At 38.9% G+C, this 27,310-nt stretch overlaps 1 protein-coding gene across 2 annotated transcripts in view; it reads right to left on the reverse strand.

The window, feature by feature from the left end:
• TMEM135 (transmembrane protein 135) overlaps positions 1 to 27,018 on the reverse strand; it is a 261,850-nt gene extending 234,832 nt beyond the window's left edge. For both annotated transcript variants that reach the window (XM_011938485.1, XM_011938484.1), the window contains exons 1-3: positions 26,675 to 27,018; positions 10,675 to 10,802; positions 6,878 to 6,970 (exon numbers count right to left, since the gene is read on the reverse strand). In XM_011938485.1, the coding sequence (XP_011793875.1) occupies positions 6,878 to 6,970; positions 10,675 to 10,802; positions 26,675 to 26,815 (362 nt within the window). In that variant the 5' untranslated portion in view covers positions 26,816 to 27,018. The remainder of the gene's footprint in view (positions 1 to 6,877; positions 6,971 to 10,674; positions 10,803 to 26,674) is intronic.
• Positions 27,019 to 27,310: the final 292 nt, after the last annotated feature.

Genomic DNA, 27,310 nt, shown 5'->3' on the forward strand with positions numbered 1-27,310 from the left:
TCATCACAACATGTTTCTTCTATCTTTTCTAGTACATTGCTGACATTAAATTTAAAGACTGAACTGTATACATTTCAGCTGACAACCGGCTCCTTAAATGCTTCTAAACGTTCAATCTTAGACCTCCTCTCATACTGGGCTTTCACACATGAATCTACTTCCACAATTTCAACGACCACCTATTAGAGGAAAACTTCCATTTTTCTCTAACTACCTTCTTTCCTTTGAACCTAGACTCACATTTCTAGCTGCCTACTGGCTATTTCCACCAGCATATCATTGATTTTCTCTGTGAATTAAAGGCATAATTATAAATTCTTTTTCCTTACCAAACAAGAACAACAATATTAATATGCTTGATGTTTGGACTAGATGTCATAATTTTAAAATATGCACAACTTCAATTCTTGCAAATTACTTATAAGCTTTTAATGGATCTTGATATTTAATGAAATCTTACATAAATTCGTGGTAAGTAAAGAATACTTTTTCAGAGCAAATTACGCTACTAAAGTAACTCACAAATTCCAAATAACGCACAGACACATTTACTTAAAACAAGACACACTATAAGGCAACTTGTCAAGAGATAAAGCAAAAAAATTTGCTTCTCTCTGTTTTAAAGTTTAACCCCAAAGGGGAAAAAAAAATACAAAACCTGATTTTTTTTTCTTAAAGTCACTAAGCTTGTGAACAACACTAAAAAACAAAAATTAAAGTTTTTAATTAAACCCAACCAGGAATTGTGATTGATATGCATAGACATACACAACTCTCAATAGAAAGAACTACAGAGCTATTTCCCAGTATTGTTAATTGCATCAACTAATAAACAAAAGAACTAAATCAACACATACGCAAAGAATTCAATAATGTAACAATCAGATCAAGGGAAGGATCAATTTTTTTTCAGCAACCATGTGATAACAGTTATAAAGAAGTTAAACAAAGCTAGACTTAAATTTCTCAAGTCTTTAAAACAATAAAAACACTTCAGCTAATATTTAGAATTAGGTCATAATCTGTAATACCTAAAAATTGTCTTTGAACAACCAGTGTCTAAGAATGAAACACTAGTGCAAAAGCTCATGTACAGGAAATAAAAACAGAAAGATTAAAAAAAAAAACCCTCACTTATCAAAAGTGAAAATAAAACAGAAAATATACTAGGAACCCAAATCCATGTTATCACCTCACATCCAGGAAACCTCTCTTTATGCCTTAAGAAGTTACTGCTCTTCATATCAGTAACACTCTTTTACTTTGGTTTTACTGTATTTGAACTAATGTTAGTGTTCAAAGAAAGAGAAAAAACAAACCAACAAAAAACAAATCCAATAGTAAGCAGTCCTAAGGCGGACCTAGACAGACTGCCACATTTTGAGAGGTAGTAAAGTAGTAACATTAAGAAACTTCAAAGATGTATATTATAGTCCACAGAGCAAGCACTGAAATACCAAAAACAAAAAAAAAAATTAAAGGGGAATTCTAAAAACAAAAAAAACAAAATCAAACAATGCAAAGGAAGAAGGAACAGACAAATGAAAAGCAGAAAACAAATAATAAAACGGCACACTCAACCTAGCCTTACAAATCAATAATAAATGCCTCAGATGTCAATGAACTAAATAATCTAATTTAAAGGCTAACACTAGCAGAATAGATTTTAAAAAATAAGACCCCACTATATGTTATCTGCTAAAAAAAAAAAAAAACTTTAAATATATAGAGACACTGATGTTTGAAATTAATTAGAAAGATATACACTATGCAAACTGTAATAGACAATTCCAGAATAACAGTTGGAGATTTTATACTTTTCTCTCAGCAAATGATAAAACTAGACTAAGCAAATTAGTAAAGGTATAGATTAGTAATTCTCAACAAGGAGACATTTGTCCCATGGGGACATGTAGCACTGCCTGGAGGAATTTTCGGTTATCTCAACTTGATGGGGGAGGGGAAGGCAGTGCTAATGGCATGTATAGGTACACTGCACAAGAGAGCCCTCCCAGTCAAGTATTATCTGGCCCAAAACATGTCAATAGTGCCAAAGTTGAGAAACCCAGCTGCAGACAACACTATCAATGACCTTGTCCTTGTTGATATCAAAAAAAAAAAAAAAACCACTACAAATAAGCGAAAGAAGAAAGATCAGCCAGGCCTAGTGGCTCACGCCTACAATCTCAGCACATTGGGAGGACGAGCAGGGTAGATCACGAGTACAGGAGCTCGAGACCAGCCTGGCCAATATGGTGAAACCCCGTCTCCACTAAAAATACAAAAATCAGCCAGGCAAGGTGGCGCGCACCTGTAGTCCCACCTAATTGGAAGGCTGAGGCAGGAGAATCACTTGAACCCACGAGGCAGAGGTTGCAGTAAGCCGAGATCATGCCACTGCACTCCAGCCTAGGCGACAGAGTGAGACTCTGTCTCAAAAAAAAAAAGAAAAAAGAAAAAAGAAAAAATATCACATGATCTTATCAATAGATGCAGAAAAGACATACAACAAAATATTACATCCATTCATGATAAAGGTTCACAGCAAACTAGAAATGAATGTAAACATCCTAAACCTAACAAAGAGCATCTGAAAAACCACCCCACAGCTAACAACACACTTAATGATGAAAAAGTTAATGCCTCCCTCTAAGAGCAAATACCAGATACAAGCAGAATAAAGGACATACAGATTGGAAAACAAAGAAAACCATCCCTATTTACAGACAACATAATTGTCTATATAGAAAATCTCAAGGAATGTACCAAAAACTCTTAAAACTAATAAATTCAGCAAGGTCACAGAAGTCAAGATAAAACACAAAAAAACTATTATATTTATATGTCATAGCAACAAATGTAGAAAATGAAATTTAAAACTTAATACTCTCTACTTCACATTATATACAAAAATTAATTCAAAATGGATGAAAGACTTAAATGTAAGAACTAAAACTATACAACTTTTAAAAGAAAACATGACCAAGCACAGTGGCTTACGCCTGTAATCCCAGAACTTTGGGAGACCGAGGTGGGTGGATCACCTGAGGTCAGGAGTTCAAGACCAGCCTGGTCAGCATGGTGAAACCCCATCAATACTAGAAATACAAAAATTGGCTGGGTGTGGTGACATGTACCTGTAGTTCCAGCTACCTGGAGGCTGAGGCAGAGAAGTGGAGGTTGCAGTGAGCGAAGATCGTGCCACTGCACTCCAGTGAGTGTGAGACGGAGCAAGACTCCATCTCACATCACTGCATTCTAGCCTGGGTGACAAAGCAAGACCCTGTCTCAAGAAAAAAGTACTTTTGGAAAAAGGAAAAGAAAGAAATATATCAACACACATCAACTTTGACTAGATCTGGTTCAAAAAAATACTATTACAAGCCATTTTAGGACAATATGAACTGGATGGTATGAAAAACTATTTGCTAATTGTCTTGTGTGTGATAACAGTATTGTGATTCTATAGAAAAATATCCTTATTTTAACAGATGCATGCTGAAGTACTCAGGAGTAAAGTGGCATGATGTCTATAACATGTTTCCATATGGCTCACACACATAGAAAAAACATATATTCACACATATTCACATACAAATAAAGTAAAATGGCAAAATGTTAATACCATTGACTCTAGTTGATTATTACAAAGGTGTTCAACAGTTTGTATTGAAAAGTAGGTACATAACTGCAAAAATACTATCTTATTGAGTGCTAAATATGAGTAAATAATAGCTATGCTGATTTAGAGAATCTTTAGTTTAATGTAACTGACATATTTCAAAAATATCTTTTCAAAACCAATATACACAGTTTTTATTGATTAGGAAGTTACCATCACCAGAATAACTCTCTCATTACTTACAGGCAAAAAAAACAAAAATAATACTTAATACATATATAACTCTTACTATGTGTCAGGCACTGTTCTAAGCATTTTAACATATATTAATTCACTTAATTATCTAAACAACCCTACAGGCTAGGCACTGTGGCTCATGCCTGTAATCCCAAAACTTTGGGAAGCCAAGGCAGGCAGATCACCTGAGGTCGGGAGTTTGAGACCAGCCTGGCCAACATGGCAAAACCCCATCTCTACTAAAAATACAAAAATTAGCCAGGTATGGTGGTTCACGCCTGTGGTTCCAGCCACTTGGGAGGATGAGGCAGGAAAATTGTTTGAACCCAGGAAGCAGAGGTTGCAGTAAGCCAGGATCAAGCCACTATACTCCAGCCTGGGTGATGGAGTAAGACTCTGTCTCAAAAAACAAAATAAGCCTGGGCACAGTAGCTCACGTCTATAATCCCAGCACTTTGGAAGGCCAAAGCAGGCAGATCTCTTGAGTCTGAGAGTTCAAGACCAGGCTGGCCAGCATGGTGAAACCCCATTTTTACTAAAAATACAAAAATTAGCCAGGCATGGTGGCAGGCACCTGTAATCCCAGCTACTTGGGAAGCTGAGGCAGGAGAATCGCTTGAACCTGGGAGGCAGAGGTTGCAGTGAGCTGAGATCGCACCATTGCACTCCAGTCTGGGCCACAGAATGAAACTCGTCTCAAAAAAATAAAATAAAGTAACAATCCTACAAATAGATTATCACCATTTTCATTTTGCAAGTAATGAATATCACACAGTAAGTGGCAGAACTGGGCTCCTAAGCCAGATAGCACAGCTCCAAAATCCATGCTTCAACAATCATGCTGTACTCTCTTTTCAGGTGGAGTAACCTATGCTTCTGGAATTACTGACTTGATTTTGCTGAGGTTACAACATCCACCAATCCTTTGATTTTAGTCATTCTAATAATCTAAAAGGATAAGTATTATAGTCACTGATATAATCCAACAGAGAACCACAAAAATTTAGATACTATGACACTTACAAAAATATATTAACAGTGGCTTCATAGGCCAGGTGCAGTGGCTCACGCCTGTAATCCCAGCACTTTGGGAGGCCGAGGTGGGTGGATCACGAGGTCAGGAGATCAAGACCATACTGGCCAACAAGTGAAACCCCATCTCTACTAAAAATACAAAAATTAGCTGGACGTGGTGGCACATGCCTGAAGTCCCAGCTACTCGGGAGGCTGAAGCAGGAGAATTGCTTAACCAGGGAGTAGGTGCAGTGAGCTGAGATCGCACCACTGCACTCCAGCCTAGCAACAGACTGAGACTCCATCTCAAAAAAAAAAAGAGGGGCTTCATGGCCCAGTGCAGTGGCTCATGCCTGTAATCCCAGCACTTTGGGAGGCCGAGGTGGGTGGATCACTTGAAGCCAGGAGTTCGAGACCAGCCTGGCCAACATGGTGAAACCCCATCTCTACTAAAAATACAAAATAAGCTGGGCGTGGTGGCGGGTGCCTGTAATCCCAGCTACTCAGGAGGCTCAGGCAGGAGAATCACTTGAATCCGGGAGGTGGAGACTGTGGTGAGCTGAGATCATGCCACTGCACCCCAGCCTGTGTAACACAGTGAGACTCTGTCTCAAAAAAAAAAAAAAAAGAGTGGCTTTCAGTAGTTTAATATGAGAATTACTCACATTCTTACCAGAGGGCCAATGACTACAATAAGCATCTTCATAAGTGGTTTCGATACATGATCCTTTTTTGATTTATCTGGGACAAAGGTGGATAAATTCCTCAGCAATAAAAACAATTATTCATGAGATGGCAAGTATTTTCTTATGGCAAAACCTTTAAATTTTAACTGTTTACCTGACTGAACAGTTTATGTAAGTTTGCAACATTTTATAGAAATCATAGTTATTCGCATGGAAAATTTCAGGCTGATAACAATAAAAATTTTTTTTAAAACACAAGGTGTCTTAAAAATAATAATTGGGCCAGGCACAGTGGCCGACGTCTGTAATTCCAGCACTTTGGAAGAGACCAAGGCGGACGGATCACAAGGTCAAGAGTTTGAGACCAGCCTGGTCAACACAGTGAAACCTTATCTCTACTAAAAAAAAAACACAAAAACTAGCCAGGCATAGTGGCAGGAGACAGGAGAACCGCTTGAACCTGGGAGGTGGAGGTTGTAGTGGACTGAGGTCGCCACACTGCACTCCAGCCTGTGCAACAGAGCAAGACTCCAGCACAGAAAAATAAATCAATTAATAATAATAATAATAATTGATTTGAGATCACTCAATGAGCCTGAAGCAACATAAGCGAAGTACAGATCTAGATGATAACAAAAAACTATTATTAATTTTCTTAAGTGTGAAATGCTATTATGGCTATGGAAAAGATCTTTGATTATAATATGTTTGTTTATTTGCTTGCTTTTTGAGACAGGAGTCTCACTCTGTTGCCCAGACGGAAGTGCAGCAGCATGATCACGGCTCACTGAAGTCTTGACCTCTGGGGACTCGCGTGATCCTCCCACCTCAGCTTCCCCAGTAGCAGGGACTACATGAGTACATCATCACGTGAGTCCAGCTAATTTTATTTGTAGTTTTTTTTGGAGAGACAGGGTTTTGCAATGCTGGTCAGGCTGGTCTCAAATTCCAAGGCTCAAGCCATCCACCCGCCTCAGTCTCCCAAGGTGCTGGGATTACAGGAATGGGCCACCTGGCCTAGAATTTGCATAGCCATATTTTAGTTAGGTCACATCATAGAACTCTCTCATCTTTTAGTAAACAGAGGCTATTACTGCTCTATAATGTCCATTTTTATATTTTTACAGACAATAAATATAAAATTAATACATATAAATATTAATATAAAAGTAATTTTCAATCAAATATCTGCAGAACTGAAAAAAATATATCTAGAAATTTTTCTCATCCCTGTAAGTGATAATTAAGGAAAAAAAAAAATCTGGTTGGGGTGGGGGACAAGTAATCAGTTCTGTTAAATAAATATATAAAATTTTACCTGCTTTTTCTTTCAATGAGAATGGCCACATAAGATGCTGGCAAAGCGGCACCAAAGCCAGGAGTCCATGAGTAGAATTTTCCAAGTATCTTCCTGAAATTCAAATTTGGAATTTTTGTATGAAATTCCTAGTTGGTTACTTCAGTTATTATGAATAGAAGTTTCCCTTCTCTATCCAATCTCTATTTAAATGTAGCACAGTACCTCAAAATAAACATATTCAAATTCAAACTTCTTATCTCTCTCCTATCCCCATGAACTTGTTCTCTCTCCTCTATTTTCCTAGGTTAATAGCATCAACAACAACCTATCCACTTAGTTTGACACACGTCATCTTTAACTTGGTTTCCCTTACCCCACATATTAAATTATTCCTTTAAATTATTACAGATGCAATTTATCTTTCAAATTCCTCTCCGACCTACTGCCCCTGCCTTAGTTAAGTCTCTCACTAACTCTCATTAAGGCTGCTACAGTAACAAATAATGGGTAACACTCCTTTCGATAACAGCGATAACAGCCGGTCACATTCATTCAGGCATTCCCTGGATCCAAATCTGCTGGCTATGCAGACCCTCTGGCTTCTCAGTTTCCTTTATTTACCAAATGAGAATAATATTACCTATCTCATAGAGCCATTAAGAGAACTATATGAGACATTTCCCAGCACCATGCAGGACACATAACAAGTACTCAGAAACCGTTAGCTGTTATTACTATTATTATGACTATTTTTTCAACACATGGTAGATATTCAATAAATGTTTTCCCTTCTTTGCTTCCACAACCCTTGATAACTTTTTCTTACAGCATGTACTAAAGCATTTTACATATTTTAGTTTTATGTATGTCATTTTTCATTTACTCATAAATTACATAATGCCTCATAGTGCCTCATAAATTACAAATTACAAATGACCAGTAGTTGCCTGAGTTTTGTTTTTGGTTTTGATTTTTTTTTTTGGAGTCATGTTCTGTTGCCCAGGCTGGAGTGCAGTGGCGTGGTCTTGGCTCACTGGAACCTCTGCTTCCTGGGTTCAAGTGATTCTCCTGCCTCAGCCTCCCATGTAGCTGGGATTACAGCCTGCCACCATGCCTAGCTAATTTTTTGTATTTTTAGTAGAGATGAGGTTTCACCAAATTGGCCAGGCTGGTCTCGAACTCCTGACCTCGTGATCTGCCCGCCTCAGCCTCCCAAAATGCTGCGATTACAGGTGTGAGCCACCATGCCCGGCCTGCCTGGGTTTTGTTTTTTTTTTTTTTTTGAGACGGAGTCTCACTCTGTCACCCAGACTAGAGTGCAATGGCACAATCTTGGCTCACTGCAACCTCCACCTCCCAGGCTCAAGCAATTCTCCTGCCTCAGGCTCCTGAGTAGCTGGGATTACAGGCACACGCCACCACGCCCAGCTAATTTTTTTTATTTTTAGTAGAGACAGGGTTTCACCATATTGGTCAGGCTGATCTTGAACTCGTGACCTCATGATCCACCCGCCTCAGCCTCGGCCTCCCAAAGTGCTGGGATTACAGGCGTGAGCCACTGTGGGTTTTTTAAGAGAAAAAAAAAATATTTGGAGACATGAGGAAGTTTTTTTTTCCTTTCAAAACAATATGTTCCTAAGAAAGGGAGAAGTAGGAAGTAAAAATTACAAGAAATTATCTGAACAAAGTTGGTAAACTGCTAAATTATACATTATGAAAATTATATAGAGAGATATATAAGAATCAAGATTTTTCTTTTTTTAGAGACAAGGTCTTGCCCTGTCACCCAGGCTGGCATGCAGTGCTGCAATCATGGTTCACCGTAGCCCAAAATTCCTGGGTTCAAGGGATCCTCCTGCCTCAGCCTCCCGAGTTAGCTGAGACTACAGGCACACTACCGCACCTGGTTAATTTTTTTTGTTTGTTTTAAGAGGCAGAGTCTTACCATGTTGCCCAGGCTGGCCTCGAACTGCCAGCCTCAAGCAATCTTCCCATCTTGGCCTCCCAAAGTGTTGAGATAACAGGTGGGAGCCACCGTACCTGGCCTGAAATAATTTCTTAAATTAAAGCTCAGATTTAAAAAGATTAGAAAAGCTATTGAGGACATATAACTTGGGTATTTTTTGATATGGACATCAGAAACCTTCCACCTGTGAAGACTGAGTGGTTTTCCCTCCAATATAAAATCCATAAAGGACTTAGTTTTTGAATGTAAAATCTTAAGAAAAATTGACTTAGCGAATCAGTTATAGGGAGAACATGGATCTTACCTTAAATATATTCAAAGTTCAAATTTCAAATGTCTATTGGACATGTCAACATAGATGTCGCATAGGCACCAGAAAAAGCAACATGTCCAAAGCAGATCTCACTGTATTTCTCAAATTTCTCAAACTTCTGAGTTCCCTACCTCAAGTAACAGCATCTCATCTACCCAATTAGGAACAAAATGTAAGTGACATTTTCAATTCCACCCTGACCCTCAACCACTTCATAAGTTCTTATGGTCTCCTAGTATCTTCAGGATACATGCTTCTACAACTTAACCAAACAGGTTCATAGAACACAAAGAAAGATGCTGCAATAGCAAGGTATACTTAACTGCAATTTTTTTAAAAATCTAATTATAGAAACTTTCTTTTTTTTTTTTTTTTTGAGACAGAGTCTCACTCTGTTGCCCAGCCTGTAGTGTGTGATGCGATCTTGGCTCACTGCAACCTCGGCCTCACGGGTTCAAGCAATTCTCCTGCCTCAGCCTCCCAAGTAGCTGGGACTACAGGCACCCGTCACCATGCCCAGCTAATTTTTTGTATTTTCAGTAGAGACGGGGTTTCGCTGTGTTAACCAGAATGGTCTCGATCTGCTGACCTCATGATCCACCTGCCTCGACCTCCCAAAGTGCTGGGATTACCACTGTGAGCCACTGCGCACAGCCGTCATAGAAACTTTCTAGAGAGCACATGATAAAGAGAGTTCCTTACATAGATTTTCATGTCAATTTAAAGGCATGATTTGTTCAATAGTATAAAAGCCTTATCAATTATTTTCTGCAAAATCTAAAAGTTTATAAATATTAATGATCTGATAATGATCTGAGGGAAAAATCTGTAAAAGACATTTGGAAATTATAAGTTTAATCGCAGTTAAAATATACCTGCACAACTACTTTGTGCAACACTAACAGGAAGCTATAAAAAAAAAAAAGAAAAAAAATGTGAGTTTTCAGCAATCAACAGAAAAAAAAGAATAGCTAATAAATATATCAAATTAAGTAGGAGCACTCAAAAGACTGTATTCTATCTGTATCTCTATAATGTATAAAGATGCAGCACAGGTAATATATGTAAGACTGAATCAGGACCAAAAGTTCCAACAACAGAATATACCAGGAGTTAACTTACTGTTTTATAAATAAAAATGTGTATGTTATAGTCCTTTTGAAGTTTGTTCACTGCATGTGGCCCTAACCTATGTCATAGAGAGTTGCCTTGAATTTCTGATCAATGAAATTGAAAAGCTAAGAAATCCTATTCAACAACTTGGTAAATATAACAGGCCTCAGAATATGTATAACATCTGAAAGCATTTTTGCTATATAATTACACCAATAATTTGAAGTTTATATTACATCTTGAGGTCAACAGGCTCATAGTTCCTAGTTTTACAAGCTTGCATTGACATAAATGTCACCTCACAGATTAAAAAAAGGGGGGGAGCAGGGACAGTAACCCACATAACATTTATGTAAACACATACTTGTTTCCATTTCAATAACAGAACCTATATTAATATCTATGGTGATTATGAGTACCAACCTTAAAATGCAAAAGAAAGCCATATACAAGGCCCCATTAGCAGTTAGAAATGAAGCAGATTGTAGGATCTCAGGGAGTAGTTTGTGTAAATAATAGTCTAATTTCCGTTTCCGGAGAATTGCTGCAATCTGGAAAGAGAAAGGATTTTTTGTTTAATCCAACCAACATTTCCCACTTAAATTAGCTTATATGTGGAAGCTACTGAATAAAAGCATATATTTAAAAATTAAAGTAAAAATGCTGGCATTTTACTGGTTCCCCTATAAAAATACTATGTTCAGGATAGAAAGGAAGACACCTGAATTTATATGGGTCATATGTTGAATAATCTCCATATGTTGAGGTAAATATTTGTAATGCCTTAAAACAGTTTTAAACTGAAAATGGAATATACTTTTAAATTAAAAAAATTCCAATTCAAATAAAAACTGGATGCTATAATAAAACTATATTACAGATTTTATCAGCCTATTACTACTAGAGAACTTCACTAGTAGAAACCAGAGAAATTCATTCAGTTATTCAAATTGACTACGGTGTGGGAAAAAAAAAAAAAAATATATATATATATATATATGTAGCACGTGCAAGACAGAGAGAGAGACAGAGAGAGAGAGAAATATAAAAAGTAAATTTAAAAAATAATGATTTCTGGTCTCCTGGAGCCCATTAAAAAAAAGACCTGAAAAAATAATATTAAGAATCTAGGCTGGGCGCAGTGGCTTACATCTGTAATTCTAGCACTTTGGAGGCCGAGGTAGGTGGATCACGAGGTCTGGAGTTCGACACCATCCTGGCCAACATGGTGAAACCCCTTCTTTCCTAAAAATACAAAAAATGAGCCGGGAGTGGTGGCGGGCGCCTATAGTCCCAGCTACTTGGGAGGCTGAGGCAGGAGAATCACTTGAACGTGGGAGGTAGAGGTTGCAGTGACCCGAGATCGCGTCATTGCACTCCAGCCTAGTGACAGAGTGAGACTCCGTCTCAAAAAATAAAAAAATTAAAAAAAAAAAAAGAATCTAGTAACAACACAGTATCACCTGTGACCAGAATACAGAAACAGGAACAAGTCCCAATACAAAAGACTGTAGAAATTTATCATAGGAGTGTTTAAAAAAAAAAATATCAATCTATCAGTCTTCATGACTTAGCTTTTAAATCTAGATTGAAAACCTTTTTTTTTTTTTTTTTTTGGTGAACTCTGAATATGAAAGGAAGATTTCTAGGTTAAAACCAAAAAAGGTCCTGAAATAATTTAGTAATCATATGGATAGACATGAAATCTAAGTATTTATTGAGCAGACTATTAACATTCCAGGAAATAAAGCAACATAAATCATAATATGTGCAAGATATATAGATACTGAGGACTGACTAAGTGTTAGTAATATAACAGAAAGTACCACAGAAGTTTAGCAGAGTGAGTTTAATACAGGGGAAGGCAGGAATTTCATGGAGAAAGGCATATGTGCTGAATTTGGAAGAATAATAAGATTCCTCACTAGTCATGGAAAACAGTACTTCCCCAACATAATGAAACAATATATCAAAAAAGGTTAGAACCTAATAGGGAAGGAGTAAGAGGGTGTAAGAAAGAGAAAAACTAACTTGAGAACAGAAAGACTATAAAACTCTCCATCTATTCCCCACCTTTCCAGAGATAACACTTTCCCTAAAGTCAGTGATCAACAAATCTAATGGCATCTTCTCAATTCTTCTGTTACTCCCTCCCTCTTCAAGCCTCTGAAACTGACCATCTATTACTTCAATTCAACTGTCACACATAGGAAAAACAATGATGAATAAGATCCAATCCTTTCCTTCAAGGAACATAAAATCTCCATAGGGAAATAGACACAAACAAAAACAATAAGCTATAATATGGCAGTGTGGTAAATGATAGGTTAAAAGAAAAGAAAAACTAAATCTCAATCTAGTCTCACACTTTACGCAAAAATTAATTTAAAATGGATCACAGGCACAAATATAAAACATAAAACTACAAACCTTTTAGGGGGAAAAAACAGAGCAAATCTTATGGATACAAGGCCAGACAATGAATTCTTAGACTTGACACCAAAAGCACAATTCATAAAAAAGAAAATGGATAAACTGAACTTCCATCAAAATTCAAACTTTTTCTCTATTAAAGACCTGTTGGGGGATTAAAAAGGCAAGCTCCAGAATAGAAGAAAATACTTAACAAATCACATATCTAATAAGGAACTAGAATCTAGAATATGTAAAGAAGTCCCAAAACTCAACAATAAAAAAGCAAACAATCCAATTAGAAAATAGGAAAATATATGACCAGACATTTCACAGAAGAGGATAAACAGACAGCAAATAAGCACGTTAGCCATTAGGAAAATGCTAGTTAAAGCCAACTAGTACCAAACTCTAAATCAGCAGTCATCGTGAGCCTCCGAGTTTGATCGTTAAACTCTTCTAGAAGAATACATTTCTAAAGGGTGTGATAGTGTGAGAAATCTAGTTTCTTTGGAAAATTAAATAGTTTGCAAATAAGAGCCACTTTTATGTTGTATGTATTTAATCTTTCTTAGAGTAATCTCTAGCAAAAAATATTTCTTTAAGGTAGGGTTTCTCAACCTTGGCACTATTGACATTTGGGGCCAGATCATCTGTTGTGCAGGGCTGTCCTAAGCATTGAAGGGTGGTTAGCAGCATCCCTGCTATTTTCTAAATGGCAACAGAATCCCCCCAGCTGTGATAACCAAAAATGCCTACATTGTTAAATGTCTCCTAGGAGGTAAAATTGTGCCCCTTATTGAGTAAGAACATCTGCCTTAAAGGAAAGACTATAATGAATTTATATATTTTTAATATGCTAGTTCCAGAATTTTTATTTTATTTTAAAAAAATGCTTACATAACACTTGTGCCAGGCACCATCCTATATACCATACAAATATCAACTCATTTAATTTTCATAACAATCTTTAACCTACAACTATTTCTATGAAAAATCTTTGTTTAGATGCACTTTAGATTTCAATCTCCTCATTTTATTGGGCATGATTTTACTATCCCCATTTTAGAGATAAGAAAAAGTTAGTACAGCCCGGGCGTGGTGGCTCCCGCCTGTAATCCCAGCACTTTGGGAGGCCAAGGCGGGTGGATCACGAAGTCAGGAGATCGAGACCACCTTGGCTAACATGGTGAAACCTCGTCTCTACTGAAAACACAAAAAAATTAGCCAGGCATGGTGGTGGGCACCTGTAGTCCCAGCTACTCAGGAGGCTGAGGAAGGAGAATGGCGTGACCCCGGGAGGCAGAATTTGCAGTGAGCCGAGATCACGCCACTGCACTCCAGCCTGGGCGACAGAGGGAGACTCTGTCTCAAAAAAAAAAAAAAAAAAAGGAAGAAGAAGAAAAAGTTAGTACAGAGAGATGAAGTTACTCAAGGTGACATTAACTGATAGATGCAGAGCAGGGATTGAGCAGGGATTGAAGTCAGGCAAGTGGCTCTTAACTACCAATTGATGTTGAAGTCAAAATACATTCTAAATAAGGAGAATTATCACTTATCCATACTGCATGTTATAAATTTAAACCTGTGACTTATAGCTCCTACAGAAGTTCAAGTTGTTTATTCTCAGAGAAAAACACAAAAACATAGGGAAATTACAACTAAGATATAAAAATAACCCGACTATTCAGAAATTTGGTGATCTAACCTGCAGAAAGACTAAATAAGGCACCCATGATGACTCAGGGGCTAGAAACTACAGTTCCAGTCTACAAAAAAATAAAGAGGAAAGAAGATGGGAACACAACATTCACAACACTAAATTAGCAAATAAAAAGAATTAATTCCAATAGAAGAGACTGGACAACCACCAGCTGTGCAATTAACTTTACCCTTTTCCTTGTCCAAGATCTATAAAATCTAAACTTTTTTTCTTGTTTTCTTTTTTTTTTTTTTTTTAATTCAGAGTAATGCTCCATTGCCAAGGCTGGAGTGCAGTGGCGCGATTTTGGCCCACTGCAACCTCCACCTCTTGGATTCAAGGGGCAGGATTCTCCTGCCTCAGCCTCCCAAGCAGCTGAGATCACAGGCACGCGCCACTATGCCCAACTAATTTTTGCATTTTTAGTAGAGACAGGGTTTCACCATATTAGCCAGGCTGGTCTCAAACTCCTGACCTCATGATCCGTCTGCCTTGGCCTCACAAAATGCTGGGATTACAGGTGTGAGCCACCACACCCGGCCCCAAAATCTATTAATAGGTACTTTTTAATAAATCTGATAACAAATATAAAGTATTTAGCAGAGTAACCAGCACATAGTAGGCATTTTGAAAATGCTAGTTCCTTCACTCTGCAGAATTGCTTCCTGATCCAACCCCAATTCCTTTTTGTGTAGTGCAGGTTTGCTTTATTAAGTGTTAAGAAGAGATTTCTATCTCTGATAATCAGAATATCTGGGAAAGGCCAGGTATGGTGGTTCATGCCTATGATCCCAGAACTTTGGGAGGCTGAGGCGGGTGGATCATTTGAGGTCAGGAGTTTGAGACCAGCTCAGACAACATGGCAAAACCTTGTCTCTACTAAAAATACAAAAATTAACCAGGCATGGTGGCACACACCTGTAATCCCAGCTACTCGTGAGGCTGAGGCAGGAGAATCGTAGGAGAATCACTTGAACCTGGGAGGCAGAGACTGCAGTGACCCAAGATCTGGGAGGCAGAGACTGCAGTGAGCCACGATCACACCACTGCACTCCAGCCTGGGCAACAGAGCAAGACTCCGTCTCAATAAAAAAAATAAAAATAAATAAATAAAAAGAACTTCAAACAACAGAACTAAAGTAGGATATTCATCCATAGTCAGAAGACCTCCTGTAATTTTTTTCTTAAAATTTTTGGGCTGGGCGCGGTGGCTGACATCAGCACTTTTTGGGAGGCCGAGGCAGGTGGATCACCTGAGGTCAGGAGTTCAAGACCAGCCTGACCAACATGGTGAAGCCCCGTTTCTATAAAAATACAAAAAATAGCCAGTCATGATGGTGGGCACCTGCAATCTCAGCTACTCGGAAGGCTGAGGCAAGAGAATCGCTTGAATCTAGGAGGCCGAGGTTGCAGTGAGCTGAGATCGCACCACTGTGCTCCAGCCTGGGTGACACAGTAAGACTTCATCACAAAAATAATTCATTAATTAAGTTTTTTAAAAAAATTTTAAATAAAAATTTTCAAAATGCTTTTAAAAAATAAGATCTTGTTTTTAAAAATTATTTATCATAGGCCAAGGCAGGTAGATCACATGAGACCAGGAGTTCAAGACCAGTCTGGCCAACAAAGCGAAACCCTGTCTCTACTGAAAATACAAAAAATTACCTGAGTGTGGTGGCACACACCTGTAATTCTAGCAACTCAGGAGGCTGAGGCAGGAGGATCACTTGAACCCAGGAGACAGAGGTTGCAGCGAGCCAAGATCACGTCACTGCACTCCAACCTGGGTGACAGAGCAAGACTGTCAAAAAAAAAAAAAATAGCATAATAAAGGAGGTAGAATTATTTGTTTTAACAAACAAATTTTCCTATATACCATGTTTAATTTTATGCATTAACCTGCCTGGGCCAAGGAATGCCTAGACATTTGGTCAAATGATTATTCTGCGTATGTCTATGAGGGTGCTCCTAGGTGAGATTAACATTTGAATCAGTAGACTCTGAAAAACAGACTGCCCTTCCTAATGTGAGTAGGCTGAATCCCCTCAGTTGAAGACCTGAAAAGAACAAAAAACCAAACTCCTCCTCCTGTCTGATTTATTGAGCTAGGACACTGGTATTTTCCTGCCTTCAGACCTGACTGAAACACCAGTTCTTGGGTCTACAGCCTGCTGGCTTTCAGACTGGAACTTACACCATTGTCTCTTCTAGTACTCAGATCTTTGGACTAACACTGGAATTACACGTTGGCTCTCTGGGTCTCCAGCATGCCAACTGCAGATGTTGGCACTTATGAAGCCTCCAAAATTGTGAGCCAATTCTTTATTTTATACACACACACACACACACACACACACACACACACACAGAAGCTTCTGTTTCTCTGAAGAACTCTAATAAGCTAAATCTCAATTGCTTCCAACATCTTTATTTTTAAGGTTAGAATTATTAGCTACGAAAGCCAAATATAAATATCTCAAACAAAATGACAAGAAACCAAGTATCATAGACCAATATTTACCTATCTTCTTACAGTTTTTAAAGCTTTTATATGTGCACTATCTCTCATGATTCCCACAGCAAGCCATGAAGTTGTTAAGGCAGGATTCTCTTCTATTTATAAGTGAAGAAATTGCATCACAAATCATGAAGCAAAGCAAAAACTCAGATCTTGTAACTCACAACCAGTGCATTACACCATGCTGCCCCCAACAGATACAAGAACCAGCTTATTAAAAACAAAACAAGCCAAAAAACTGGGGCAACTTGTTAATAATATATGTGGAAAGATACAAGCAATCTTCAAAAGTTTTCCATGATTATATTGTAAAGCCTCCCTATAATGAAAATCGTACCATCAAACTTTAGCGATGACCATTAAGCCTTACATACCTTACCTGTAATAGCCTTCCTCTCCTACATTTTCAATTTTTTACATAAAAGTTGAGATAGGCTTTCAAGATAAACATAAAAATATACTTAAGTTACAACACTGAAACAAAATGTGATCAGGAACAAGACTCAGATTGAGCCCTGCATATATTATACTCATGTTCAAAACTGAGTAACACCAACTGGGTGCAGTGCCTCACGCCTGTAATCCCAGCACTTTGGGAGGCCAAGGCAGACAGATCACAAGGTCAGGAGATCGAGACCATCCTGGCTAACACGGTGAAATCCCGTCTCTACTAAAAATACAAAAAATAGCCGGGCGCGGTGGCGGGCGCCTGTAGTCCCAGCTACTGGGGAGGCTGAGGCAGGAGAATGGCATGAACCTGGGGGGTGGAGCTTGCAGTGAGCCGAGATCATGCCACTGCACTCCAGCCTGGGCAATAGAGCAAGACTTCGTCTCAAAAAAAAAAAAAAAAAAACTGAGTAATACCAATATTTTTGTAATATAGAGAAAGTCTTGAAAACACACACCTGTCACTTCAACTTTCAGTGATGTAACTCACATGCAGCACCACAACTTTAAACCTAAACACTCTTTCATACCCTGCCATCTTCTGCATACTTAAGCACAAATATCATGGACTCTAATGTGAAATACTTTAAATAATGGGAAAAAACCTAATATATTTCTACTTGAACAACAATATTCAGATGAAAAACAGAAAGTATATATATTTGTTGCAGTCTCTACAATAAGAATACTGGGTGATAAATTGGGTGAATATTGGGTAATGAATTGAATCCTTTAAACAGAACACATGAACACTAAGAGTTTAAGCCCTGGAAGTAAGGATGATTTGAGAAAGAGAAGAAATCACAGATAACAGTAACTATCTTGACTAAAAAATAACAACTGTTCCACTATTTGTTGATACATAAATTCCATTAAAAAGAAGATAAAGCCAACATTAAAAGGTTTAAAGTGCACTTCAACTCATTCATATTAAAGTCTAATAATTAGTCTGTCAACCATTTGATGTATATAAAATCCTTTACTATTCTTTGATAGGGTAACCCTAACCACCTACCTGAACCAGAAAAGAAATCTAATCATGAAATTTAACCATGGGAAAAAGAGAAAAGAGCGCTGAAAAAGAAAGCTTTAAAAAGATGCTTGCCCGGGTGCAGTGGCTCACACCTGTAATGCCAGCTCTTTGGGAGGCAGAGGTGTTAGAGGCGCTCGAGCCAGAGAGACTCCATTTTGAGTGAGGGCTAGGAAAATGAGGCTGAGACCTGCTGGGCTGCATTCTCAGAAAATTAGGCATTCCTAGCCTCTAGATATTTATGGTTAAAGGAACAAATTAATAACATTTACAAAAACAGACCCAGACTTGGGAGTGTCCACATATCCCAATACCTGAAGAACAAAGGCATTCCTAATTTTGCTTTAACAATAATATCAATTCTTGCAAAATATAATAACTAAGAAAATTAATCCTTTATCACAACACAAACCCTTGTAGCAGTGCACATCTCCCCATATATACAGGCATTGTACCTAGGGTGGATGCGTTCCTCTTCTAACTTTAAGGAATGTCCTACTCTGTCCATAGAGTAGCTGTCCTTTCACCACTTTACTTTCTTAATAAACTTGCTTTTGCTTTGCACTGCGGACTCACCCTGAATTCTTTCTTGTGCGAAATCCAAGAACCCTCTCTTGGGGTCTACATCAGGATCCCTTTCCTGTAACAGAGGCGGGTGGATCACCTGAGGTCAGGAGTTCAAGATCAGCCTAACCAACACGGTGAAACCCCATCTCTACTAAAAATACAAAATTAGCCAAGCACGGTGACACACACTTGTAGTCCCAGCTACACAGGAGGCTGAGGCAGGAGAATCACTTGAACCCAGGAGGTGGAGGTTGGCATGAGCCGAGATTGTGCTACTGCACTCCAGCCTAGGCAACAAAAGCGAAACTCCATCTCAAAAAAATAAAAATTAAAAAAAGACGGTTAACTTCTCAGACTTCACAGTTTTGTCTAAAACAATCTCAACTTACCCTTAAATGGGGTAGGACAAATAGAAGTTATTCAAATAGTTTTTCTAACATTTGTAATTAAAAATTTCTGACTACTATAATTTAAAACAGATTTTATTAGAAGGTTGGTTCAGTTTTAGAGCATTTGTTAATCGAGGTATTTGTAGGCAGTAAAGTTTCTTTTTTTTTTTTTTGAGACAGAGTCTCGCTTTGTCACCCAGACTAGAGTGCAGTGGCGCGATCTCGGCTCACTGCAAGCTCCGAGGCCTCCTGGGTTCACAACATTCTCCTTCCTCAGCCTCCCAAGTAGCTGGAACTACAGGTGCCTGCCACCATGCCCAGCTAATTTTTTGTATTTGAGACGGCGTTTCACCATGTTGGCCAGGATGGTCTCAATCTCCTGACCTCGTGATCCGCCCGCCTCCGCCTCCCAAAGTGCTGGGATTACAGGCATGAGTCACCGTGCCTGGCAGCAATAAAGTTTTCTTACTGCCTTTGACTTCAAGGTAAGCAAAGGCCAAATTCTTGGCCAGGGTACTGGATTCGTGAAATTGTCAAATAAACTCTTTTTCTATAAAGCAATGGCTTCTTATTTCTCTTGATTACCTCATGTTAAAATTTGGTTTTTGTGTCATAAATGTTAAACCTAATATATGTTCACGTTATATATATTCATATAATCACCATGTCACTTCCTTAGGAAAGGCTTCCCAAACCCTCTACACTAGAATGGATCCTCTTGTAAACAGCCTAGTAACACTCTGTATGTCTTCTTAATAGCACTTACCACAGATAATTTTGTGTGCATTTATTTTAAGTTTATCTTCCCCCTTCACTGTTACCCTCCATGTTCCCCTCACTCCAGTATTGCTTACTCTCATGTAATATTTGATGAATGAAATAAAGGTAGAAAAGAGACAGTGAAAGGAAATGAAGATGCAGAGTAAATACAGTTATATTACACTCCACGGGCTCTAAATGCAGCTAGGGGCACAGTGAAATTCGGCTGGTTCTGGTTAATTCAGTTTCTCCTATGTTTGCGAGTTTCTGACATGCGGGTCTGAAAAAAAAAATGGTCCCGTGTGTATTTCCTTCAAGGTTTAAAAATTGAAGCTAATCAGAACAAGCCTTCCTTCATCACTGCCAAGAGGTGCAGAATCTTTCAAGGAAACTCCCAAAGTGGATTAATCACAGTCCAAACCCCCAAGATCAAGTAAGAATCAAGAAACCAAAGCAACCTGACAAATCCAATGAGTCAAAGGCTATACAAAATAAATGACAGTAAGTTGAAAAAATACAGTATTCTTATAAAAGGAACATGCTCAAATTTGATGATACTTGATTTAGCACTCTTCCTTAATACTTTTCTTTCACATATAAATTATTTTAGGTCCATTTAAGGTCCATTTCCTTTTTTTTTTTTTTTTGAGACGGACTCTCGCTCTGTCGCCAGGCTGGAGTCCAGTGGCGCAATCTAGACTCATTGCAACCTCCGCCTCCAGGTTCCAGTGATTCTCTTGCCTCAGCCTCCCTAGTAGCTGGGACTACAGGCATGTGCCACGATGCCCAGCTAATTTTTGTATTTTTAGTAGAGATGGGGTTTCACCATGTTGGCCAGACTGGTCTCAAACTCCGGACCTCAGGTGATCTGCCCAGCTTGGCCTCCCAAAGTGCTGGTATTACAGGCGTAAGCCAACCCGCCCAGCCACTAAATATTTTTCAATACTTCTATGAGCCATGTTAGTTAAAATCTTCTTTAATTTATTTCAATTATTGATTCCCCTCAAGTATAATTATGAGGAAGACAGAGCCTCACATATGGTATGTAAGATCAATTCACCATACTAACTTGACTCATTAATTATTCAGGGTCACTAACAAATACTTATTAACTATATTCCTAGTATCCAAAGATAAAACAGATTCATTTCCTATTACCTGAAGGAAAAAATACACAAACCTCAATCACAACATTGCTTAAGAGCATATCAATGAGTAGAAAGAAAACTAAGATTAGTGATTAATTAAAAGGCAATTTAAAAGTTTAACCTACGGGTCAATAGAAATTTGAATTAAGTCTTTAGTACAGTACTGTATTACGTACTATATTACAATAATGGAAGAATAATAAATCTAAAATATTATAAGACCCTTAATCATGAAATCATCAACCACTATTAGGCATTCTATGTGCCCAGTTTAAGTTGTTGGGGATGAAAACATAATTCTCATTCACTATACTATAAAAGTAATGGAAGTAACTGTAATGTAAGAAATTGTACTGACACTTTCAAAGGACTTTCTTAAAACTATTTTATTTAGTTCTTTGTTAAACCATCACTTCAATTAACTCCCCTTCCCTAACTACCACCCATCACCTGCCTATCACCTAAGTACTCAATAACTAATAAGATAACAAATAAATGATAAATCTATTGTCAAGGTCTTACCACATTTTTTACTTCCAAAGCTTATACAGATAGATTTATACAACACAAGTCTGTGTTCCAGCCTTTCAATCCACATCATCTTTTCATAATCAATAAAAGTATCCATATATATATATTGCTTACACACAAATTGAGGCACGAATTTTTTTCTCAAAGTCATAACTCATAAAACAAGAGTTATCTTTTATGTATTCCATAGAAATACTCATTTTTTTTTTTTACAATCTGGCTGGTTGTACAATTTAAGATATTCCCCAGAAATCAAGAGCTTTGGAGACCGTGGAATTGTAAATCTGTACATAATCCCCCTTTGATTTTTGCTTGAGACCTATTTTATGGGGGTGTAAATAAGGGGCTCACTTTATCTTTCTATTCAATAACTAAATGATTTTTACATTACATTATCACGTAATGTTTCCAGTGAAAAGCAGATACATAAGACCCATTTTATAGGCTCCAGAAAACACTCTTGATAAAAAATCTTCCTTCATGTTGGGACTCAGAATACAATACCCCAAAATGAAGGCCTCAGAAGCAGCCTTAGAAGCAGAATTTTTTTCCTGACCTTCTCCTGCTCTCCTGTCTCCTAGTCCCATTCTCCCCTGAGCTAGCCTTAGAAACTAGAATTTTCCCCAAGGCAGGTCATAAAAACCAGAACCTATTTTCCCCAAAGCCAGCCAGAAAATCTTAAAATATCATACTAACTTTCCCTTTGCCTTTCCATGTAAAAACTGGCCATAAAGAAACTATCTGACCTATCTTGTTTGACTGTAAGTCATAAGCCCCCATTCCAGAGAGGGTCCTGCCTCATACCCAAAAGAAAAGAATGAATGCTCAGAGAGGCCAAGAAGAATCTAGACAGACAGGCCTTGCTTCCCCAATCAGTCTATTAGTATTAGCATTATTGTCCAATCACATTTCTACATAGTTGTCTATACTTTGTTGAACGTAAGCATAAAAACAGATAATTTCCCCTGTATTTTGGGGCTTCGTTCTGAAGGCTCCCGTGTATACATGTTAAATAAATTGGTACATGCCCTTTCTCCTAATCCATCTGCCTCCTGTCAGTGATTTTTGGTGAACCTTCAGAGGGCCAAGGGGAAAGCTCTCCATTGGTCCCTACACCAGCTTGCCTTTGGAGCTTCTCCATTTCCAGCAATAATGGCAACTGCAACAATCTGACTTGACAGCCTAGAAGTATAAACAAGTCCTCACACTGCCCCAATATCCTTGGTCTCTAAGTCCTGTTCATTCTGCCTGCAAAACGCCTCTAGAACTGCCTTTTCATTTTCTCTGGCAGATCTGCCAAATATCTCTTCACTCCTGCACTATTCATGAGTTCATTCATTCATACCTTCACTCATTTAGACACATATTAAGCATTTAATGAGGTACTACACAAGTCTAAACACATACCACTGTTTTAACTGGAGATGGAGACACAGATCATAATTAATGCACTATTATCCTATTTAACTCCTCACAACAGACCTTAAAAAATGGGTACAATCATCTTCTGCAAAGCAAGGAGACTAAGGCTCCATGCAATTCAATAATTTTTCTAAAGATCCTATTGATAGTAAATTGCAGCGTGAGATTCCACAGGAGTTCTGACTCTTTCTACCACTTAGTGAATCTACTGCACCAATTTCTCAAACATCTTTCCTATCTACTCTTCCCAGTGTTACCATATTTAGCATTTGAAAGCATTATTTTGTACTTATAACCCCTTTGTTCAAAAAAAAAAACTCAATAGCATGCACACAAAAAAACCCTCAATGTTTCCTTTAGCCTGTCCTTCAGTCTTTCAGTCAAAAAAAAAAAAAAAAAACCATGAGAACTGAATCCTGTCTTTTTCCTTACTAGATCTAAATCTTGTGAATCACTTAATGTCGCTAACCTTCAGTTGTCTTACCTATAAAATGGGGATAATAAGCTGGATTTGTGTAAGGGTTAAAAAAGATGTAAAGGACTAAGCACATAATAAACATAAGTTGTTATCGCTCACAACTTCTGTACACAAACGTTCTGTTATAGACAATATATGCATTGCTTCTCTTACAAAACCACTTAGTTTTCTGCCTCAGTTTACATTATCCTCCCTCCTCTCCATTAAGAATAGGTATGCTATAAATATCTACTGCATGAATCAGTGTCTGTACAGCCTTATACTCAAGGCACAAATCAAGGACCACTTACTTCAAGAGGCTTCCCCTACCCATCTTCCATGAACTTCACTCTTAAGTGCCACCAGAGAAGGGAGGAAGAAAAATATGCATAACTATTCAAAACCTATGATAAACTAGAAAATATGTGATATATCATCAATGCACTATTTCATATAATTCTCAAAAAGAAAGATAAAGTAACATATACAAAGTCAAACAGCTGGTAAATAAAGAGCTGAGATTCAAATCCTGATACCCCGATCCCATTTTTTTTTGTTTTTGTTTTTTGTTTTGTGACGGGGTTTTGCTCGTTTCCCAGGCTGGAGTAAAATGGCACGATCTCAGCTCACTACAACCTCCGCCTCCAGATTCAAGCGATTCTCCTGCCTCAGCCTCCCAAGTAGCTGGGATTATAGGCATGTGCCACCACGCCCGGCTAATTTTATATTTTTAGTATAGATGGGGTTTCACCACATTGGTCAAGTTGGCTGGTCTCAAACTCCTGACCTCAGGTGATCCACATGCCTTGGGCTCCCAAAGTGCTGGGATTATAGGTGTGAGCCACCGCACCCCACCTGATCCCTTTTTAACGCTCAATTTCTTTCCATGACACCACCTTGCATCTTAGTACATGGGGGTATACATTTAGTCAACTATCCAACACTTACAAAGAAAACAGCTATATGCTCCAAGTAGCACCACCCACACTTACATGGATAACTGAAACAAAACTGTCATGAAATAATGCTTATCCTTAGTATGCGCAATGTGTTCTAACATTTTTTATTTTCTTCCATTTCACTTAATATAAAATAAAATGCTATTCAGTTCCCACTAATTTTATTTCACAACTACTGATGAATAGCAACCCAAATTTTCAAATACACAGATGTAAGGGTACAAGGCCACATGAGATGGAAAATTTATCCTCAATAAGTACTTAATCTTGTTGGAGATAGAGTAGTAAAACACAACTCCTTTCCTGAACACCCCCAACCTACCTTGTTGGAGTAGGAATAGGAGAACCTATGTTCCTGTTGCTGCCCTGAACTTCCCTATCATAGACTATAATCCATAAATTGTGTAAGCTATTGATACAACAAGTATCAGGCATTCAACAAATATTTGTTAAGTGAATGAATTAATGAATGAAAAGTGCTATGGATTTTCAAAGGGAGAAGTAGACAGCACAAACTCTCTTTCCACCTATATCACAATCCTCTGAGGGCAGGAACAATCTTTTGTATAGTTGTGTATCAAGAGCTCAATAATGTTTGTAGATGTTTTATTTTTTACAGATCTGAGCCTTACGCATTGAGCTGTGGTTGCACCACTGCACTCCAGCCAGAATGGCAATGCAACAAGACCCTGTATCCAAAAAGAAAAAGAAAAAATCTGAGACATAGACTGGCCACGGTGAATGTGGAAAAGCAGATAAACACGAATCTTTGCCAAAGAAAATCGAGGAAAAAATTTCCAGCTCCAATAATAATTATTGGCCTCTACTCCAGATCTTTATTATTCAAAGTGCAGCCCCCACCATCAGCATTACCACGAGTTTGTTAGGAAAGCAGAGGTTCAGGCCCCACCAGGACCTAATGAATTAGAACCCCCATTTTAACATAATCCTCAGAGGATTCCTAACATACATGAAAATTTGAGAAGCATCAGTCTATAAATAAAAATGAAATGGATGCCTGCAACCTCAGACAAAGTCACCACCTTCTCCTGTGTTATCTCTGAAATACATAATCAGACTTTTCAAGAAGTACTACAGATACAGCCATGACACACTTTCAGGAACATTAGGGTATAAATCTAAATTACTTCAATAAGAAATAATAATTGATCATCTGCTGAATATCGAAATTCTTAGAAGACATACAAAAAATATGATCTGTCTTCTTAGGACACAAACTCTGTAAGGCAAGAAAATGAGACAATGCACTTCAATGGCCAAAGTAATACTAAATCTTTCATATCAAGGATAAGGTTATTGAAAAAAAGATTTTGGCGAGAACATTGAAGGGCATCTTTAATAGTCCTCAGTGTTACATATACATATTGCCAAATATTTCCTATTAATTGCCCTATATGTAAAGCTGTGTAAAAGGTCCTAGGTCACACAAAGTCAGATGTCCTAACCAAGTTCACTCACTGAAAGACTGGCATCACCCTTTAAATCACCACACATAATCTCAACCCAGGAGTCTGTTCTGTGAACTTGCAAAAACACTTGCAAAACCCCAAATCACAATCCTACCATCTCAAAACTGAGTCAAGATCTGAGGCCACAGGGACTTAGGAATATGCCTTCTTCATTTAAAAAAAAAAAAAAGGCAAAATAAAACAGGGGAAACTAGATGAGGAAAGCTTGCAGGTCCTTCTCACAGCCTCGCTGACCTACACATACCTCTCCATCACAAGGCAGGCCAGAAGAAAATAACGCTGGTCTTTGAATTAACGTTTTTGTGTCCTAAACTTAATTCTAAAAGTTGGGAGCCCTTCCTCTTCCTAGCAACAGGCATTCAGATGACAGCTCAACCTCTAATTCCCCTCCTCCTTCTCCCTTGCAGGAATTGGTATATCCTCCCCAAGCGACCTCCGCCTTCCCCCAACCCGCCCCCCAAAACACTCCGACCCCTCCAAAAGAGAGCCCGACACAAGGCAAGTCCCCCAGAGCCCCTCGGGAGCACCAACTGCAGCCCCCGGCCCATCCTCCACATTAAACTCGCCCTGCGGGAGGGGTGACGGGTCTCACCAAGTACAGAGGAGCATAGATCTTCAAGGACTCCTCCAGGGCGCCCCCGGTGATCTGCAGGAAGGAGACCCGGCAGGAAGGGTGCCAAGTGTGGCCAATCTCATAGCAGTTATGAGGGATGGACTTGCTGAGGGCCGCCATGACGAGGAACAGCGCGGAGGAGACGGGAGGGGGAGAGCCTGCGCCCTGCAGGGAGGGGCGCGAGAGCCCAGCCGCCAGCCTCTGGCCCGGCCAGCAGCCGGAGGTGCGGAATGGAGGGGAAAGGTCACGAGAGCGGGGTTACTCTGGGCCAAAGTCCTCGGATGTTGAACGCTCGGCGTATCGCAGCTTAAGGGGGCGGGACGTGCACCGGGAGGCGGAGAGAGGCGGCGCGTGCGCGCTCCCTCAAGAGGCCCTCCGCTGGGGCGCGCTCCCGCGCGCCGGCGCGGCTGGGTGAGCGGAGGCAGAGAGGATCTTCGCCCCCAGAGCCGAGGCTGTACGCGAGGGAGCGCAGCTCGGGGACGCGCCGCCTCCCCACCCCCGCAATGCCGTGCCCGGCTCCGGGGCGCGAACGCTCTGGCAGGTGCGCAGTAGGAGGTGGCTTGGGTCAAATTATGCTTCAGCTTCCAACGCCAAGCCAGTAGAGCGGAGGGGAGT

The sequence above is a fragment of the Colobus angolensis genome, unplaced genomic scaffold (genome assembly GCF_000951035.1).
Source record: "Colobus angolensis palliatus isolate OR3802 unplaced genomic scaffold, Cang.pa_1.0 Scaffold174, whole genome shotgun sequence".
Classification (NCBI taxonomy): domain Eukaryota; kingdom Metazoa; phylum Chordata; class Mammalia; order Primates; family Cercopithecidae; genus Colobus; species Colobus angolensis.